At 47.2% G+C, this 20064-nt stretch overlaps 1 protein-coding gene across 1 annotated transcript in view; it reads right to left on the bottom strand.

The window, feature by feature from the left end:
• Positions 1–20064, bottom strand: part of LOC122379606 (neuronal acetylcholine receptor subunit alpha-10-like) — a 48050-nt gene that overhangs the window by 12539 nt on the left and 15447 nt on the right. The window contains exons 3-7 of the mRNA XM_043361940.1: positions 14533–14577; positions 14018–14127; positions 6967–7147; positions 4632–4738; positions 3393–3640 (exon numbers count right to left, since the gene is read on the bottom strand). Coding sequence (XP_043217875.1) covers positions 3393–3640; positions 4632–4738; positions 6967–7147; positions 14018–14127; positions 14533–14577 — 691 coding nt within the window. The remainder of the gene's footprint in view (positions 1–3392; positions 3641–4631; positions 4739–6966; positions 7148–14017; positions 14128–14532; positions 14578–20064) is intronic.

Below are 20064 nucleotides of genomic sequence, written 5' to 3' on the forward strand. Positions count from 1 at the left end.
TCGCCATTTTCGCCTCAAAAACGGCAAACGTTCAAACACCGCTAACATCTTCATTTTTAAAGGAATCAAGACGTAACAAAAAAGGATATACGTAATTCTACTTTGTCTATCAAATGGCTATCTCGGTTTTTTGAAAAGTTTGGATTTTGGCCCAAATTTTTCCAAAAAAACTGACTTTTTTGGGAAAATAGCTATAAAATCCAAAATTTTGAGTGTATCGAAAAAACCGGAATATATGTCAGAGAAGTGGTCTATGTGTACCTACATACGAAGTTTTAGAAGAATCGGTTCAAAAATGTGGGAGTTATTCAAAATTGTATGACGTCACGACACACAAAAAAATTGAAAAATGACTTTTTTGGAAGTTCTGGACCTCGTACGGAAACAAAAATACTAAATAGCACCATTCGACTCGCCGTGAAAAACTGCATCAGATAGACACCTTTTTAGGCCTTAGCAACCAACTTCAAAATTTGACCTCACTTGACCTGACCTTGACCTGACCTCGACCTGAAATTCATCCAGAGGTGGTCCATATCACTTATTGAGTGTGCCTATTGAATTCTATGAGTAAAATGACCCATAAAACATGTGTCGCACATGCCCTTTTCTATATTTTGTTTTTGGTGACCTGACCTGACCTGACCTGACCTTGACCTTGACCTCTGAATGATATTGTATGCAACGAATATTGTCTTGGTAGCCTAAGAACACGTTTTGGGCGATCAGTCTCAGTCCATGACTCCATTCTTCGGCAACTACGGTGCAAGGCCGATACTGTAGGAACTTGCAATTTGTACCCTTGACCTGACCTTGACCTTGACCTCAAACTTAAAATTAAGTATATGTTTTTAGTTGTTCGTGATGAGATCTTTCGAATGGCGCTTGAATTTTCCAAATCGGACCATTAGTTCGGGAGATAACAGGGGGGGTAAAATTTACCCCCCCCCCCCCCAGCCCCGCGCGTTCGGCTGGAGACCCCAGCCCCGCGCGGGTTAAGTAACTAAAGAGGCATGTCCAATCACATTCTCTATACCTTCTGGGATTCCTGTCATGAATCATGATGACACAAAATTACATAACTATGGCATTAATTGTGTGCTCATATTCCGGCGACTTTCTCTAATGGCCTTGCTCCCAGATCAGTTCGGGCCCTATCTGGATCGTCAAGTGATGGCACTTTTCTCGGCTCTCATTTTCGTACGCTGTACCTCAACTATGAGAGAAATTAAAGACGTCGCGCAGGCGTAGCCATCCCGGAACGGAACATACTTATATGTGAGAGACATGCCACATTGAACATACCCGATATGCGATACTGCGAACCTATAGAACTGAACAAAATCCCAGCAGCCATTCCGTGGATTTCCCGGATCTGCCCCAAAAGCTTGGCTTACCCCGAACGATCACGATGGGAATTTTAAGCATGTTTGAACGATCTGGGTGGAGTGGACTGCTTCGCGGGACGACTCTCACGGCACCATTTCTATAGTTAGCCCTGAAACTGACCCTGTGCCGTGGCGCTGAACACCATGGGCGGACCACTGAGCTGCAGCGGCCGACCCAGCTCCGATCAGAGCGGCCACCCGCTCAGACATTCATGAGCCCTATCTCATCGACCATGAGATCCGTGAGTCACGGTGCCAGATGATGCATCGGTACTGATTACGCGATGATTTAACGGCGCATTGGTCTACCATCTGGACACAAATGAGGCGCAGCGTAGGCTGACGAACACGATTGGAAATCAGGACTATGGAGGAAGGCGCCGCGGCGGAGGCTGGCGCGAGGGGCCCACTTGGCCTACAAACTTTGGTAATAATTCTAGCCAAAGGAGCCGTTGGAGTTAGTGGATACTTGCGCGATCGGTAGCAGTTCAGACTGTCGACAGTTATAGGCGACTGGGAAGTTGGACGCCATAATCTCTGACGCCCGACAGACCGCGCTCCAAAAGGCATAAAGACGCCCGACGTCGACATTTACTGAAAGACGGGAAGTGTTATTTTTCCCGAGATCAACGCAAAGACAAAAACGTTTCTTTCATATAAAACCAGGAGAATGTAAGTTGAAATATGTTACTAGTTGATTTTTTCAAGTGGATGTAATGTGTCATTATCGTAATGTTTAAGAATGTTATTGATATTGTCACACCATTTTATAAGCACACAATGCCGCGTAGCTCAACTGTTTCTGCATGTTTTTGTCGCCTCGCAGGCCGGGACGGTTCCGTCTGCCCGCGGCCGTTCGGGCGTTCGCCGCCGCCGCGCAGTCGACTGCCGCTCTCCCAGCAGCAGCAGCGGCCTGCCCAGCCGGCCGTGGCTCCATCCATCGGCCCCAACTGCCGGCCAGTCTGACGCCAGCGTCACACCAACAGCGTGTATCTCTCGGCTGTGTCGCTCAGCCGGCCCGGGCGGAGATGGCTCTCAGAAAATACCGCCGCCGGCGCCGTCACCGACTGCTCGGCCGGCCGCCCGGGATCGACCCCGGCCGGCCGGCCGCGACACCGTGTTCCCAGTGTCGTGATCTGGGGTCTAAAAGCGTCCCTGTGTCCGGAGATGTAGAGTTGCTGTCCTGTTGGACAGTGCCCGCGCGCCCGCGATACAAAGATAAGTAATGCAGCCATCAACTCCAGCCTCCGTATAGTTTTCCTATCAATTTTCCACTCAGCCATAAAACTAGATTCTGTTGGAGGCTTTTAACCAGCCACGCTCCGATGATTTAGGGCTAGCGCTGTTTTCGGCTTGAAGGCGATATGTTGTAAAGGTGACAAAATGATGAAGGGCACGCGTAAAGAATTGAAGGTTATTTCCTACGTTTTGCGCCCGACAATGCGCGAAGCCGACAAAAGCCCCGACAACATTAGTCTGGGATCGACTGTGCACCGAAGCGCGTTGGAAGCTGACAGGATAATACCGTGGCGATCAGCATCAGACCAAGACCTTCTGAGCAAGAACGTTAATATCCAGCACGCGTTCAAGACAGGGCTTCGAGGGAGAAAGAGAACGGGAAAATAACTACATGAGTCCGCATAAACGTTATCCCGTGAACAAATGAATTACGGATGCAGTGACGCAACCTACAAAATTTGTAGCTCGACGCAACTCAGCGACCCAATGAAGCGCTCGACTAACACTGATGTAGACCAGATCTCCGAACTCAGGGACCCAGTTTAAGTATTCATGGTCGTCGAACGAGGTCACCATCAATTTCTCCGAGTCAGCATCTCTAACTGGGCTGTCATCTTCAATCTCGATTTGTGGCTCTGAAAACAACCCGTCAGTCACCAATGGAAACGGCCCGCCCCGGAATAAAACGTAAAGGGAATAGAATAAAACAAATTAAATCAGAACAGAAAACGGGACGATAATGTCTGTTCGACCAGAGTCACTCACCTATGAGCGGAACGCTGTCGGAGGTCTCTGGCATCTTCTCGGCGATGGCCAGCATGAACACGCTGAAGGCGAGCAGCACCGTGACGCCGAGGCCGATCTTCTCGCCGCTCTCGGGTGGCATGCAGAACACCAGCAGCGTCAGCACCGACATCATCATGCACGGCAGCACGATGTTGTACATGTAGAACAGCGTCTTCCGCCGGATGATTAGAGTGATGGTGACGTCAGGGAACGGCTCCGGACAGCAGCTATGACGTCAGAACGGGTGACGTCAGATGTGTCACGAACGGAGGAACACTGAACATCGAGACTGAGCTCAGATAATGGCGCAGTCAGACATTAAATGTGATATATCGAACGACCGTGAAAGTGAAGGCAGAGTTCGATGTTTGATGGATTGGCGGGATAAAACATCAGTGGTGAGTGCTGGCCTGCGAAAACAAAATCCGTTTACAAAACGGATACATATTTATGAGCCGAGTCGCCTGTTGCAGGTTCAAACAGAAGAACGTGGATATTTCAAACAAGTTCTTGGATGAGTTTTGAACAACAAAAACGAATATATCTTAGCAAGCAATAAACAAGGGATGCTGTTAGTTCTTTGTATAGCGAACAGCGATCAAAAATCGGAAAAACATGCTCTTTATTTATTTTAGCTTATTGCCTTTAATGGCTCAGTGACTTCATTAATTGAATGTTGACAACTTTTAATTATTCTACAATGTCATGAAGTTATTTGTGTGTGGCTATTTCAAATTAGTCGCTCTGTAATGGCATTGACCTGAACGCTGAGATGACATATTTTTACCAAGCCCTTTAAAAGACATTTTGAAAAACGACTTGTTGAAGAATATAATATACGTTGATGAAAATGAATATCACTATGAGTTGGTAGCAGACTGCTCAAAGAGACAGCTGAAGTTACGGACACATAAGAAAGATCTATTCGTACAACATTTTTTTTTTACTTTGCAGAATACATTAGGCACGCTCAAACGAGCTCATCAGTTTCGTTGGTTAAACGTTAAATTTTAATCCAGAACTAATCCAAATGTTATAAGCGTGAGCACAACATCCGGCATTAAGACAGCTTGCGCGGTATTCCCAGAACCCTGCAGGTCTTCCAGGCTGATATTTCAACTCTGATTTAGCTGCAGCGTGTTCTCTGCAGCAGTGAAGGGGAATCCACCCGCGCTGCTCTGAGGCCAGTGTCTGTGTCAGACGATGCCCGGAGCTCACCTGTAGTAGACGACGTTTCTGTTGATGCGCGCCTCCAGCAGCTCCCACTCGCCGTTGGGGATGTAGTTGGTGAGGTCCACCTGCTCCGTTCGGTTGGTCACGTCCACCTGCACACACACAGGGCGCCAGTGTCTCAGGGTAAGCTCAGCGGGTCAGCAGTGGCAGCACGGACTCACCGCGAACTTAGCTGAAATTCGATAGGTCACGGCACTGATAAATTGAGTTCGCTCGTTAGTAAATCGCCAGCGTATAAGGTCATGCAAGCAAATGGCGCGACAAGTTGATATAGAGCAACCATCTGAGCTGTAACTGCAAATAGGCAGCGGGGTTCGATTCGCAGCGTATCGTGACGGCAATAGACGTGGGTGTTACTGATTAGCGAATGCGCTGCTGTTACGACGAAGTTAGTTAGAGTTACCAGAAAATATTTACGTACACACTACACATCAGCGTCACATGAGGAGAAAAGACGCAAATAAATATGATGTGGAGCTTTGCTGCATAAACTTATAAAATAAGCTTTGTTCGATTATGACATTGTGCGAGGGCTTGTTATGCAAAAAATAACAAATATTGTTACTCAGAGTCAGGAGTGAGGTCATACAGCGCATGCAGGCCAGGAGATACGAGATGACCACGCCATTATGTAGCCCAGATCGCCTTGACAAGTAATGTCACTGATATTTCCAATTCTCAGAAAATACACTATGAATATATCAGCAGAGAAAAACATCCATCATTGAGTGACACTGGATACAAGGCTGGCTCATAGAGCACATTTTCTTCACATTTCTCCGCAGAATAAGGCACTGGAGATCATTTGGATCGGACAGATTGACTGCGAGGCAGGCCTCATCGGAAGTCGGCACATCATGCTGCCAGCATATTTTCGCAACGGCCTGCTGCTGCGCGAAAAGCAATAAGACAGAGCAACGGAAACGGCCGCTCACTCTGAAGAGCAAAACAGATCGGTCTCCTTTGAAAACGCGTTCAGAGAATATTATTCAAGCGGCTTTGTGCTCCCTGTGTGGCGGAGGCGAGTCTTCCGGAGAGCCGGCCGCCTCTAATGGCGCCGACTGCTGCTGCAATGGATGAGGGAGAGAGAGCGGAGAGAGGGGAGAGAGGAGTCGTGCTGAGATGTTACAACACTGTCCAGTGTCCACGCCGGGCGGCCGTCAGACAGCGGCTGGCGTATTCGGCGGCACGGTCCGGCCAAGGTCGATCCGTTTATCAGGATCGCGACATGGACAGATCAATGGGCCATCTCATTCCGAACAGTGGTGGTCCGGCAGAGCCGCTGGATGGGCGCGGCACTGAACCGACAGAAATGTAAGTACCTTTTGTGTCACTGAAACTAACACAGCGACGTCGAGCGTCGGGCGCCGTCCAGTGCCAACGCAGAGATGACAGAGGATTTATATTGAAACGGCGATGGAGCTGAACTGCACAATAGCATCATCCAGTTGGATTAAAGTGGGCAAACTGTCACTAAATGAAAGCAGGTGAAGCACATGAGGAGAACAGAGAGATAAGGATCGACGATGGTAGTGGATGTGGTGGCATCAGAATATAGCTGAGCACCAGCTTGAAGAAAAAGCTTGCTCCGCGAAAGGGATGTTGTTTGTTGTTTGATGTCGTTCTTTTGAAAAAGGAACTTATTACGAGCCTCAACGAAAACGTCAATCATTCAGCAATGAGGTGTTTTGCTTTAGAGCAAAGATGATGAGTTGAGCTGAAAAAGATTGATTATTTGGAGTCTTGCCAATACATCAAACTTCGTTATGCATCCATTTAAGTGAGAAATGTAAATGTTTCTCATTTAACTTGAAATTGAAGGATATATTTTTCAAGTCTGCACTTTTCTCAACACCAATTTACCCTTCCTTCTAAAAAGCCCCGTTTGGCCGTGTTTGACCCAGAGCACCCCATCGGCGTTAGCGCCTCATCAGAAATTCATTGAAATGTGGAAATCGTCACATTACTGGCATCCTAAGCCGACCTCCAAGTGTTTTGCATTACGGAGGACCGAAAATTTGCATAGCATTAGCACCCTAAAGTGACCTTAAAATTAACTTTTCCTTACTGTAGCTAGTGGTGCATTTTGATATTAACATCATTAGGTACAAAGTAAGATAAATGGGTGGAGCTACAATTATGCTGACCGCAGTATGCTATGACGGCGTGCGAACCCAGCAATCGATATAACTGTTCATAGATGGCGCTGGCTCCGCGCGCCTGAAGGTAGGCTGTACCGCAACGCGCGCTTCTACTGCCCGCCCGCGGAAGTGGCCGTCATCGGTCTCACTGCGGAGATCCTGATCGAGCGGCACCTCACCTGGAAGCCGTTGTAGGTCCAGCTGCCCAGTTTGAGGATGCACGTCTGGTCGTCGAACGGGAAGTAGGTGACATCCACGGCGCACGTGGACCGAAACTTGGTGGGCGGCGGCCAGAACACGCGCCCGTTGTGATGGACCATCGCCTTGCTGTTCATGTAGCCGCGTGTGTAGTCGTCGGCACTGCAATAGCAGGAGAGCAGGTGACCAATTTAAGCATTGACAATGCGAGATGAATAGTTAGTTTGAACAAGGCTACGTTGAGGACAAAAATGAATTTAAAGTCAGATTTCTGTTTGCACTGGAATGGTTTGATTTCTGCTTAAATTGTACAATTCCAACCTTCTGAATATTTCATTTGTCATCAACTACACGTAGAATGTAATACCTCCTTCACGGTCGAGGAACATAAAAGGCTTCCTGGTGTTTTCCTGAGCGCAGGAAATTATCCCACTTTGTAGATGCCGCACTTCGCAGAACTACTCGCTAGAGCGTGGCAAAGTTCAGAACAGCGATGCATCAGAGGACACTCACAAACAACGCGTCTAATGCTATTATTTACTGAGCGTCCCAGCTCAAATTTTATCCCTTCCATTTGCATTTCAATCGACGGTGAGCTTCTCAGCGCTCCTTAGCACCTTGAGAGCGAGCTGTCAGCTCCAGACGGATCTGCCCCTCTCCCCTCCCGGCCCGTTCGGCAGAGACAAGTGACACAAGCAGCATGTCCTTCCCCGGGTGTTCTTTGTTTCTCGCGGCTGAGTCGGACAATGGCCCTGTCGCGTGGAGGGCTCTCTGCTGTTCAGTTTCAGCCGGAGAGGTCAGCGCTGAGTCTCTCCCGCAGCTGCTGCGTTGGTGTCCGGTCGGCGGCTGCCCCGGTCGGCGCCAATGACCCGGCTAAATCACACCCGCCCGGCCCTAACGAGCGGCGGCCGCGCCAGCTGCGTCCGGCCCGCAGCAGCCCGCAGCATCAGCTCGCGAGAGGCACCGTGGGAGGGGAGGGTGATATCACGGAGCACCAGCCGCTGCAAATGGCACGCGTTCCGGGAAGCTAATTACATTCATTACGTGATCTAACGCACTATAATTAATATTCCTGTCAAATGTAGTTACCCGGCCTAACTGATCACACTGCAGCACAAATATGAAACCCAAAAGTTGTTTAGGCATATAATATCACTGACTTTTTATAATACTTATTATCAAGTAGGGGAAGCGGGGGGAACACCGCCACCTTAAGCAGTTCTGCTCACCGAGCTGATATGCGTAGTAAAAACGAAGCTCCTTTTGCACTCATGTGAAAGTAGGGATGTTTTCCTACATGTTGGCAAAGTTTCCAGCACTCCATTATAAAATTTCGCTACTTTACAGACGTCGAAAACAAGTCCTGCATTTTTCGTCCTCCAAAAATGTGCGGGTAGCACCGCCACCGATGGTGGTGTTATCCACAGATCGGCCTTACGGTGACAGACGCCCTTGGTAGCGTTACTGCTGTCTGAAATAGTAACTCATACTCATATAAGACACACAAGAGTTGGTTGTTAGTTTGTCACAGATCAGACTGTTTGGTGCGGACAATATGCATACACAGCCTGGCAAATTCACGTTTATTTCGAAACATCCAGTGAAGTCGAACGTGAGGTTAAAAAACAGACGACGTTTGCGGCCTAACTAAAGCTCTTCTCCGAGCTGAGTGAGTCATCATTGCGGCTTTATCCATTTTGCCACCCCTTGGGGTAGCACCGCCGAGCATGGCGGTGTTACCCCACACACAGTCATGGGCCGATAACGCCCCGACGGGAAAACAAGCCGGGACGCGATTCTTCTGTAATTCCTTTCTCAACGAAGAGCACTTCATGCCCTCAAATTTAACGGAAAAATCGAGGTATTTTGACTTGAAATGACCACTTACTTGGTGCTACAACATGCCAAATGGTTACAACGATGGTTAGTAATTCACAAAATGGGCAATTGCGATCTTAAAATCAAATAAATCTTAGCGAGACCTACCTCACGTGGCGCCCCGCTTCCGTTTGGACACCGAAATGGCAGGTGTTTACATTTACAATTCAGAGTTTTGCCGATAGAGGGGATGGCGGTGTTGCCCACATGGCGGTGCTACCCCCGCTTCCCCTACTACACAGTGCAATAGAAGACTTTTCCGTACAACGCTGAAAGCTGGATGCAGAGTTCTGCATGTATCTTGCGTCAGCCCGCAGTGTCTCTGTTCCACGGTGCGGTTTGCCAGCGGTCGGTGCGGCCAGAGACCAGCCGCGAGGTCCACCACGGCGCGGCTCTATCGGTGACCACATGGCGCCCTCCGCGCGCCGCCGGCCGGATGGGACAATTGCGACGCGCCGTCAATTGATCTGGCGCGCCGGTGGTCGGCGTGGAGGAAACGATAAGGCGAGCCCGGTCTGATGCATGGCGCTGGTCCGCCAGGGAAGAGGGAGGGCCGGCGGCAGGAGAATCGCGATGACCTACCAGTGGTCATTGGTCAAAGGTCAGCGACAGGAGCATCACAAAGACTCCATGATGGTCTGCCGTCAGAGTCCCGCACTTAGAATCGCAATAGTTTCTATGTAGTCGCGGCAGAAGTCTCAGTGACAGCAAAGAGATTTTCTGTTATAACACTGGTCTGCGTGATTTATAAGGTCAATGGTTTCTCAACTGTTTATAGGTCAGTTTTTCACGCTGATTCCGGAAATGGAATCCGTTTTGCTCGATTAGCTCGATTTTTTAAGATACGTCGTTTTGCTCATATGTTCACAGTTATGCTGATTGGCTTAGTATAGTTAATCACACAGAAGCATATATATGTTTAAATTGCAAACTGACCCACTATAAGTGAATTCCGATTACAGTACACACGCACTGCTGTGACACAAATGGCCTTTTTACGGATTTTCGACTGTGTTGAACACATGGGACGTCCCTCTTCAAGCACCAGCAATAGTCCGCCAGGAAGTTGACGTCCCACCGACCCTTATACCGTTTTTCCATCACACTTTGTGGCCACACAGTCTTTGTGGAAACATTCTACCTGCTCTTCACTACAATCACCAGTTTTCTGGGAAATAATCGAGATGGGACCTAAAAAAGTGCAAAATGTATCAGCATGCCCACTCCAATGTGCATATTAATGCATCGGTGTGTATCCTTGACATAGTGTGGGAGCTCGAGCTAATCGAGAAAAATGGATACCTTTTCCGAATTCGGCACACAAAACTTGCATCAGAACAGTTGAGAAATCTTCCATCTTTGGGGAAAATGCATCAGTATGCCCACTCCAAGATTCATATTAATATATCAGTGTGTGAGCTGTTATCCGTGACATAGTGTGAAAACTGGAGCTAATCGAGAAAAATGGATAGCTTTGTTGGATTCAGCACACGAAACTTTTATTATAGAACAGCTGAGAATTCTCCAACTTTGGGGAACAATGTATCAGCATGCCCACTCCAATGTGCATATTAATGCATCGGTGTGTATCCTTGACATAGTGTGAAAACTCGAGCTAATCGAGAAAAATGGATAGCTTTTTTGAACTCAGCACACGAAACTTGTGTTAGAACGGCTGAGAAATATCCAACCTTGGGAAAAATATATCAGCATGCCCACTCCAATGTCGGCCTATAAATGCATCAGTGTGTGAACTTTTATCCTTGACATAGTTCGAAAACTCGAGCTAATCGAGAAAAATGGACAGCTTTTTCGGATTCAGCACACAAAACTTGTATAAAAATAGCTGAGAAACCTCCGACCTTTTGAAAAAAGTTTTAAAACGCAGGCAGTGTAATTGATCATGACAACCATGCTGAAAACATGTCTTTATGCCTTATTGTCAGCCGGACAGACTTAGTGCCTACTATAGGCAGTTAGTTGGGCTCTTTTCAGAGATGTAGTTATTGTCACAGGTGAACTTGAACTAGAGCACCTAACACAGATATTTAGGACCAAGTGTAAGCTTATTACAGCTGAGGAGCTGATAATGATTAGCTTGATGTGAATAAGATGCATCGATTATTTACAAAATCAGTTGTATCTGTTTATTTGGCGGCTGAAGTTATTGGATTATTTTGTTGTTGTGAACGAGAATAGTTAAGGAACAACACAATGCATTAAACAGCCGATTAAAATCTCCCATGCACCACTGAAGGAAAGTCCACAAGCTCATGCTCATCTTCCATAGATGAACAATACATGACGCCCGCACCCCACTGGTCCAATATCTTTATATTACATTAGACAGCTATTAGGTTTACAATAGTATGCTGATTTGCTAAAATGAATAATTCTAACCACCTTTTTATCATGCTAGTTGCCTATTTGTCAGACAGCTCTTGTTGGCATATTTGTCTAGGTATTCACTTCGATTCTTAACCCGCGCCCGGCTGGGGGTCCTGGATTTCCACGCCCTGCTGGGGGGGTGCTTGAACACCCCCCCCCCCTTGTAACTCGGCTCCTGGGCCACGTAGCGATACGCGGAAGGCGGCGTTCGAAAGAGCGTCAAAAATAATGACGAAATCACTTCGGTCAATTTTTTGGTCAGGTCAAAGGTCAGGTCACCAGAGGTCATTGAAGGCAAAATTTCGCCGATTTCCAGGTCGAATGTCGAAAATTTCCAAGAAGCCAACGCATAACTCGGGAACCAACAGAGCTACAGCGCCGCGGAAAAACGCATTCGATAGCCCTATTAACGCCCTTTCTGAGTAATTCTCTCAGATTTGACCTAACGTCAACGGTTTTGCCTGCAGGGGGCAAAAACTGCAAAAATAGCCGATTTTTTCGGAAACAGTTTTTCTGCAATAACTTTTGACCCAAGCCTTGTACGAGCTTACTTGTACCGGCATCGTGTTCCTCTTGTCAAGACGCATCGAATGAACTATAACTTGACCTTGAAAGGTCAACTTGAAAATTTGACCTCAGGTCAAGGTCATGACCTGACCGGAAAGGGTCATGTTGCGTATCAGTCGATCCGTATCGTCGAGCTGAACACATATAAGGCGTTTTCATCGCTCTAGCATGCCTCTATCAAAAGTTATCTGCGAAAAACTGTTAGATACCATTCGTGACCTAAGATGACCTCAGGGCATAAACAAGGGTCACGGACACCATTTTCATGTTCAGTGTGTCTAAACCACTTGTACTTCGATGTTTGGGAGTGTTTATAATGTCTTTCGTCCAAAAGAGGCGCATTTCAATTTTCTCCCATTGACTTATAATGGGGAGGTCGCAAAATTGACCTGACCTTAGGTCATCGATATCAAAATTCTGAGATATACATTTTGTACATGCTATTGCTTTTAGCAATCGCTGAAAGTTTCAAAGTGATCGGTCACTCGGTGTAGCTATGACAGACATTGAAACTTTTTATGAGGTGAGGTCACTTCAAGTGACCTGGTGACCTGACCTTGAATGACCTTGGTCTGAAATTTTCACAACATGTGTAGAATTGATGTATGATAAGGTGTACCAGAAACGGCGGCGCCGTTTTTGAGATATTCGCGAAAAACCACAAGGGGGGGGTGTTCAAACACCCCCCCCCCCCCAGCAGGGCGCGGGTTAAAGGGACCCTACCACCTTAACATTAGATTTGAGTTGAGATAGCTAAAATGGGGTCCCTGGCTCACAATTACCGGTTTCGGCACTCACAACATCGAGAAATACCTTAAATCGGAAATATTGAATTTCAAAATTGCAGCATTTTGATTCAGAGGGGCTAATGCATATGTAGGAATGCCCCTCTGAATGTGTGACGTCAGCGCAGATATCTAACGATTTTTAAATGTTTGACTAAAACGTTTTGTAGCACGCGGTGGTATATGCTGCTTTGCGCGCGACAAGTGCCGCACTTTCAGCTGCCAAACTATTGCTTCCAAATAAAGTCGCTAGGAACAGCGGAGATCCCAAAAAGTAAACAAAAGTAAAAGTCTAATATCATGAAAACCGGCGAATATTTTTCGGTGAAATTTGGTAGATATTCGTTTTCACTCTTTCTGAACCGAGCGACATCACTTTCATGCCAATTCATAAACTTTTTTGAAGGTGGGAGGGTCCCTTTAACACGCGCAGTGGAAGAAGGGGGGGGGGCGGATTTCGCCCACCCCTCCTGTTTTTCGCCAATAACTCGCGCCGCAAACGTAATATTAATGTGAAATTCTAGCTACTTATCCAGAATTGAATTTCGCATCTTCTTGTGCAAGAAATAAAAAAATTGGTCCACAGCTTTTCTAGTAATAGCGGTGTAAAGTCAAACATCGTGCCACCGCGGCGGCCGGCGCTAGCCGCTACGCGCCGCCTGAATTGTAGACTGTGCCGGGGCGGGACGGTTCCGTCTTTACATCGCGCTCCTTGCCGCTGATTATATTTGATTCGCGTCAAATTTGGTTAGAAGACTAAGAAATGTGCAGGCAATTTTATGGCTAAAGAATTTTGAAAATCGGCCGGTAACAACTTGAGTTATGAGTGTGTAAACACAAAATTGTGATTGCCGCGTTTCCCGCGTCGGCCGATCCCGCTTCAGCCGGCGACATCTTACGCTTAGCAGGCTTCTAACTGCCATATTCATTGCTGGATTAGCAAGAAATTCACCATACCTACTAACAAATGTATGTTCTTTCGTATAGTGAAAAAAAGGAAATCGGCCGGTAACTTTTTGAGTTATCGGCGTGTAAACGCTAAAAAGTCACTCATATGGTAGATTCGACCACATTTGACCTCATTTGACCTTGAAGATATTGACCTAGAGTCATGAAATTCACACACAACAGGGTCCCCACCTACCCTCCAAATTTCGTCTTTCTAGCTCCAGTGGGAGCTGAGATCTTAGGGGGGGCGCCATCCGCCCCCCCCCCCCTTCCACTGGGCGTAGTAGGTACGAGTACTCGTAACCCTTCCACTGCGCGTGTTGATTTATCTAATTATGGATTTTCTAGAATATCGCTATCAATTTTGTGTTTTGTGCATTCCAAAGCACTATGTCATCAAGATCGGTCCACAAATTTCACTGCACATAAAAAGCATTGCGTGTGGAGACTGCGAGTGTGGACTTACTTGTTGTAAAGGACGATGTCAGGTAACCAGATCTTCTCACATGGCACCCTCAGCTCCTTCATATTACCAAACTGGCTGGGATCCCACGTCAAAAGCTCATCCGTCCATTCCTGGGGAGAAATGGGAAAATATATAAAATCACTAGCGTTCAAGAAAAGAAAAGAAAAACATCAGATCAGTGATAGATCATCAGACGTTGAGCAGACTGCTCCAGACAGCTGCATCCAGGCCATTGAGCAGCTCGATGCACTTGATTTCACCTGCGGTCGCTGGAAGCTTCTGAAGCAAGGTAAGCTGATACTCGTAAGTTGCACAATGGATATGACGCATCGCATTATTTGAAAACCTTTAGGATTCTGCTCAACATTCTGCGATGTATACCTATGGCTTTTCGATGGCATGGTGGGGGAGTAGAGCTTGAGTAAAAATCAATTAAAGGTTAAAGTGAGGACGAAAAAGTACCTAATATTCGTTGAATAAACCAGCTGTAAATTAGGGAATATAGCTTTCCTTACCTGGTCAAGCCAAACGTTTGTGGTTAAAACTTGGTTCTTCTCATCCTGAAAAGCGAGAAAAACTTATGAGAAAGACATGTTCTAACAGCTAAGTACAAATTACGAACGTTAATAAAGTTGTAGTGGACAGGTGGAATCAGGACTCAATGCAAGGCCATATGACCACTCAATAAAGTGACCACTTTGTCAGCTGTCCATGTAATGCAACTTCCTCTGCATGATACGAGGATTTCTCGTATTTGGGGCAATTTCTCGTTTCAATTTCTCGTAAAATTATTTGGGGCTCACAATAAATCGTTAGCAAGAGCAGTAATATAGAATCATCAATGTAACTAAAGTAATATAAAATCATCAGCCAGACGGTAAAAAGACAGCTTCCACTTTCCCAACCTCTCGACATTCGCCAAGAACGCAGACTTTTCATGCCATCTCTGGCGAGAGAAAAACAAGCCAGTGTCGTTATTTCCCAATTTCTGAAGGTACACTCATACATACGCAACTGTCACGCGCTCTGGAAACTATGCCTGCCAATGTCACATAACGTTTCATTTCAGGTGGCTATTTATTTGGTGGGAAGCACGCTGTAATTAGCTCTACAGGGTTGGGCAGATAAATTGGGACAAATTTCAACTTCCTGTAAAACGACTATTTTTTTAGCGATTAAGATAATTTTTGAACATAAATATAGGCTAATGAATACTTTTCCATGTTATGCAGGCTGCGTTGTAATTTTGAGTCGGCTGGTCACAGAACGTGGGCTTAAGCAAGCCACTATCACCTTAGTCCGCGCGCACATGCATGCCAATACTCTAACTATGCTCCATCAAATGGCTGAAAGTGGTGTGTATCGAAGAGACGTAAACGTTGGAGGAAGAGATGATATTCACTCATCCTTACATACCTATTGCATTGACACCGGCCGCTCCCCCGGTTTTCCAGGGGGGCTAAAAGGCAAAACTTAGTTAAATCAGAGGATCCTTGCGAAAACAGGGGCGCGAGCTTACAACGAAGGTAGCCGCGCCATGAGAAAGCGATATACCAGCACCTCAAACATGTACTCTTGTGCATTGATGCATATTAACCTGTTAACATAGATATTGAAGCAGCTGTGACGTTAAAAAGATTGTTTCCTCTTGAAGGGCTTGGAGAAGCCAGCAAGCACGTGCAGGTCTTTTTCGACGATGGTATCCCCATTACCGAACATATGAACAACCGCAAACACCATGTAACATCGCAACCAGCCCCGAAGACGTGATCTTAGTTTCAAAAAGCATGCAGCAGACATCGGTGATGGCATTCCACTCGGTGACTTCTGACGGTCACGTGGGGCCCCCTTATTTTACGGAATCGGGAGGGGGTTCGCCATTACAGAGTACCTAACCATTATTCCGGCAGTTTGAATCAACAAGATGGAAGAAGGCAACATCCTGCATGGATTGATGCTCTTCGAGGAGTCAGCTCCCCGGCATACAGTAAATTAAATACAAAATCTCCTGAAACGGAGGATCCCGCAAACTGTACCCAAGGGAAAATGCCCCCTTCCTCATTAAACCTCAGCCCACACAAGTTCCGGTTGCTGGGGCGTTTTTGCGGGTGAGTCTAACGAACGTCTCCATGTGACTGTAGTGGGCCTCAGCAGTGCCAGTTGGCTACAATTACGAGCCATTTCAGACGGAAGATCTCGCCGCGCGTGCGGCCAGTCCAGGCACCAATAAGGACTGATGCAGGTGGACCACGGTGACCATATTTGGTGATAAATGTGTAAAATTGGTGTGACAATATGTGATCCAAATTTGAAATGCCTATGTTTACAAATTTCTAAGCTACGGCGTTCTAAATGCAAATATGTATTTTGTCCCAATTTATCTGCCCAACCCTGTATTTTCTGGGATTATCCCTTTACACGCGGCGGCCGGCGGCCGTCGGCTGCAGCCGTTCCGCAATTTCCTGTCGTCGTGCTATTGAGCCGACAGGCGCTATCTGCACGGTCGTTTCTGTCTGTTCGTTAGCCGGTGCTGACACGGCCAAACTGGACGCCGCGGCGGCGCCCCCGCATCGGTTCGGCACGGACGGAGCGCTTGCAGTTCGCGGATTGAGGCGTGTGGGTCGGCTCGATGTGTCGCATTAATTGGCTGTGAGCAGAGCGTTCAAATAACGAGCTGCGGTGCTAGAGACGCCACGCTTGCCGGAAAAGAGTCCGGGCAATAAACACAGGTATTTGCACGACAGCTGGATATTACCAGAAATGTTCGGCAAAGAAGCAAAGGGTTATTGAACGTCCCGGGCCGTTACGGGGTAGCATGTCATCAGTGCCAAAGCTGTGCGATGCCGACGAATGCTGGTGAATGAAGCCGGAGACATCAGTGAGCATTAGCGATACGGAGATAACGGGAGACCGGTGACATTCATACAGTCCAACGGAGGACGACAAAATGCCAAAACCAGACGTTCTAGGCGGCGCCGTTGTCACGCACATAACGCGTCGACGCGTAATGCGTCTTCTGAGACCCCGTCCTTTATTGGATCGCCGGGCCGGCTGGAACTGAGACTTATAGTCGGGCCGGCGCTGCTGAGTGAACCGGGTGACTGAGTCCAGCGGAAACCGGCCGGAAATCTGTCGTATGGAGCAGACGGTCCGCCGGGACAGCGCCAGTATATCCAGCTCTGAAATGTCGCCACCGAGGCCAATGTCAAGTCAATCACTTGGATGAAAGTTATCGCCTTTTGGTAGGTTTGCATGCATGAGTTACTTCCTTTAGCTTTCCCTGGCAGCACTTGTTGATGGATAAAGTCTTAAAGCCACGAGAATGCCGATGTTTCACGTCCTGATGACAAAGCTTCTTTCCAATTTCGACACACAATGCGATGTTGTGTGCCCAACTAAAATAATGCATACAAATGCATAGCTATTAAACATAAGATAGACCTCATAGCCAATGATTAACTGCTCGTTAATTTTACTCAATATGCGTCGAATGAAATATAAGACAGTTACATGTAACTGCAAGAAATCGTAGTTATGATCATTTACTTCAACAAACAAATCGTAGAAGTAATGCGCTTATTGTAACAGTAACTCTAGGAGACATTCGATTTAACAGTGCTTCTAATGACACTAGCCACGTTAGTGCTATCGGTTTCCATGGGAACCTAGCATGAGCTATTGAAGCAAAGATCAACAAACGCAATATAAGGCCATTCGGTGGTAAATTGTCACAAAAAAGAGCGTCTACTAATTGACAATCCCCGATGGGACTGACAAAAGGGGAGCGTATGGAGACAGTCCGGTACAACTATGCGCTGACGAACACTAACACTACTGGCATTGATCTGTCAAACATGAATGGACTGTGGCTGCTGGCGGCATTGGTAGCCGGCGTTAACCATCGGGCGAACAAGTGGCGTGGGGACGAGGCCTGGACGCGCGCTGGTCAGAGCTGAAGGCAGCGTGGCTGTATGAACGTTGAAAAGAGGACAGTGGTCAGTACAAAATGAAATCTAGATGAATGAACTTCAGAGTGCTGCTAAACAATTAAACCATTTCAGAGACATATGGGTATGGGGCGTCCGTAGGAGATTGAAAACTCGGCAGCGAGGGCTTGTTAGGAGCCGTAATTTGACGTCGATTGATGTTTAGATCAGAATGAGTCCTGCCCACAGCAAGCTATCAGCCGATATCCAGTAGATCAAGACAACTCTATCGTTATGCGGACAGCGGCGTTATCTTCACAGGGTGACCGAGTGGTAACCGCCGGGACGCTGCCAACAGAGCGGAAACGACATCTGCAGAGGAGCCGCCTGTGGCCGCAGCCGGCTGCAGAGAGCTGCGCGGTCCTCGCTGTCAGGCACTGATGGACTGTGCGGTGCTGATGGCCCCGGTACTGGACGCCATCAGGGAATCAGTGGGTACAGGACGGCAGGAACAGCGGGGGGACGCGGCGGCGGAACAGTGGGGTTCTGGAGGTATTGTCCCTGCAGAGCCGAGGGTCGGGTATCCAGAGGCGCTGACTTACGGGCTGGATCACAGGTTATATGATTGTACACTTATTAATACTCATACAGAGACGCTGAAGTGATTCAGATGCAGTCGATCAGAAGCACACGTGAGCAAGGCCCTATCACGTGAGGATTATGGGACAGTTCGGCTCCAGCGAGTCACGATGGCAAGGAATGTAGTCTCCTAATGCTGCATGAATAAAGTGGTCTTATAGGAACGCAGAGAAGGACTATATTTGGCTCCTCGTGCAAGTTCGGGATGGCAATCATGCAAACTAATCAAATTGCTGCACACATTAAACTTCGAATGCATGACAAAGCAAATGAAATCAGAACCAATGCCGTTATGTAACATCACCTTGTAGCCTACAGTTCTATATTTTTAATAGCTCAAACAAGAAAAAAGAATTTCATAAAGATGAAAGAAACGAAGACTGGTGTGTGTATGAAAAGAACGGTACGCAAAAAGAGATTACTTCTTTTACTTAATTCAAATCAATAATGTAGGTACTTCCAGAAAATCGCAATAACTTTGCTGGCAAACATCGGTGCGCAATAAGCAACAAGCGTTCACGTTGTCTGCGGTAAACAGTGATCAAAGTTCAATAAATGCCCGGGGAGGCGCCGCCGGCTGGTTGGCCGAAGTCAACAACAGACGCGCTCGGAATTGGCGAAACAAGTTGGGCTTTGTGAACTGGTCAATGGCAGGATAACGTTATATTACAACTGATGGCGCCAGCCGCTCCGGCCAACAAAGAAATCACATACCTTTTTATAAAGCCTTGGTACATGTACCGTATGTAGACGCAAAAAAGGATCAGAGCAGAAAGTATGTATGTATACTTACTTCAAATTTCTTTTGAGGTGATGGAATAACTTCGAATTTTAAGTTTTTAGCTGATTGGATATGTTCTATATGAGTGACAAAGAAGGCAAGTACCATCCTTATTGCTCATGCATGCATGTGCACTGCGCAGTGTGTACCTACACACACACAAATTAGGTATACATGTACTCGTATATGTAGGTCCACTGTCTGCATCTTGAGAAAGCGGCGCTCCATTCCCACCAGCTTCACTGAGAAGATGCGCTCTCGCACAATCATGTAGGTATTTCATCTACATTATTGTACCATATAAATTATGCAGGCTGCGTTTCGCCTACACCCTACGGTCCGACAAAGCAGGCCGCAATAGCTGCTCAAAGACCGACCTAAAGGCACTTCAGTGCCGCTCCCTCGGTGTGTAACTCCCCAAAGTGCCAGCCGACATCGGCAGCCCGCTGAACACGCGTGTTCGGTGGGGCACGCGGGGGGAGAGGTTGTTACCGAAAACGGACTGTGTGGTAGCAACAAGAACCGCGCGACATGGGCTGAGGGAGGGGAGCGCAACAACCGCAACAAATAATGATTGTGAACCAGATTGCGAGTATCCCGACACCACCTTTTGTTCTTGAAGCAATTTGGTCAGAAAACTGCCAGTGCTGGGTCGCTGAATAGGATCAGTTTGCAATACGATCCGGTACCTACTCAGGACT

Source organism: Amphibalanus amphitrite, unplaced genomic scaffold (genome assembly GCF_019059575.1).
Source record: "Amphibalanus amphitrite isolate SeventyFive unplaced genomic scaffold, NRLGWU_Aamphi_draft 000081F_arrow, whole genome shotgun sequence".
NCBI lineage: Eukaryota > Metazoa > Arthropoda > Thecostraca > Balanomorpha > Balanidae > Amphibalanus > Amphibalanus amphitrite.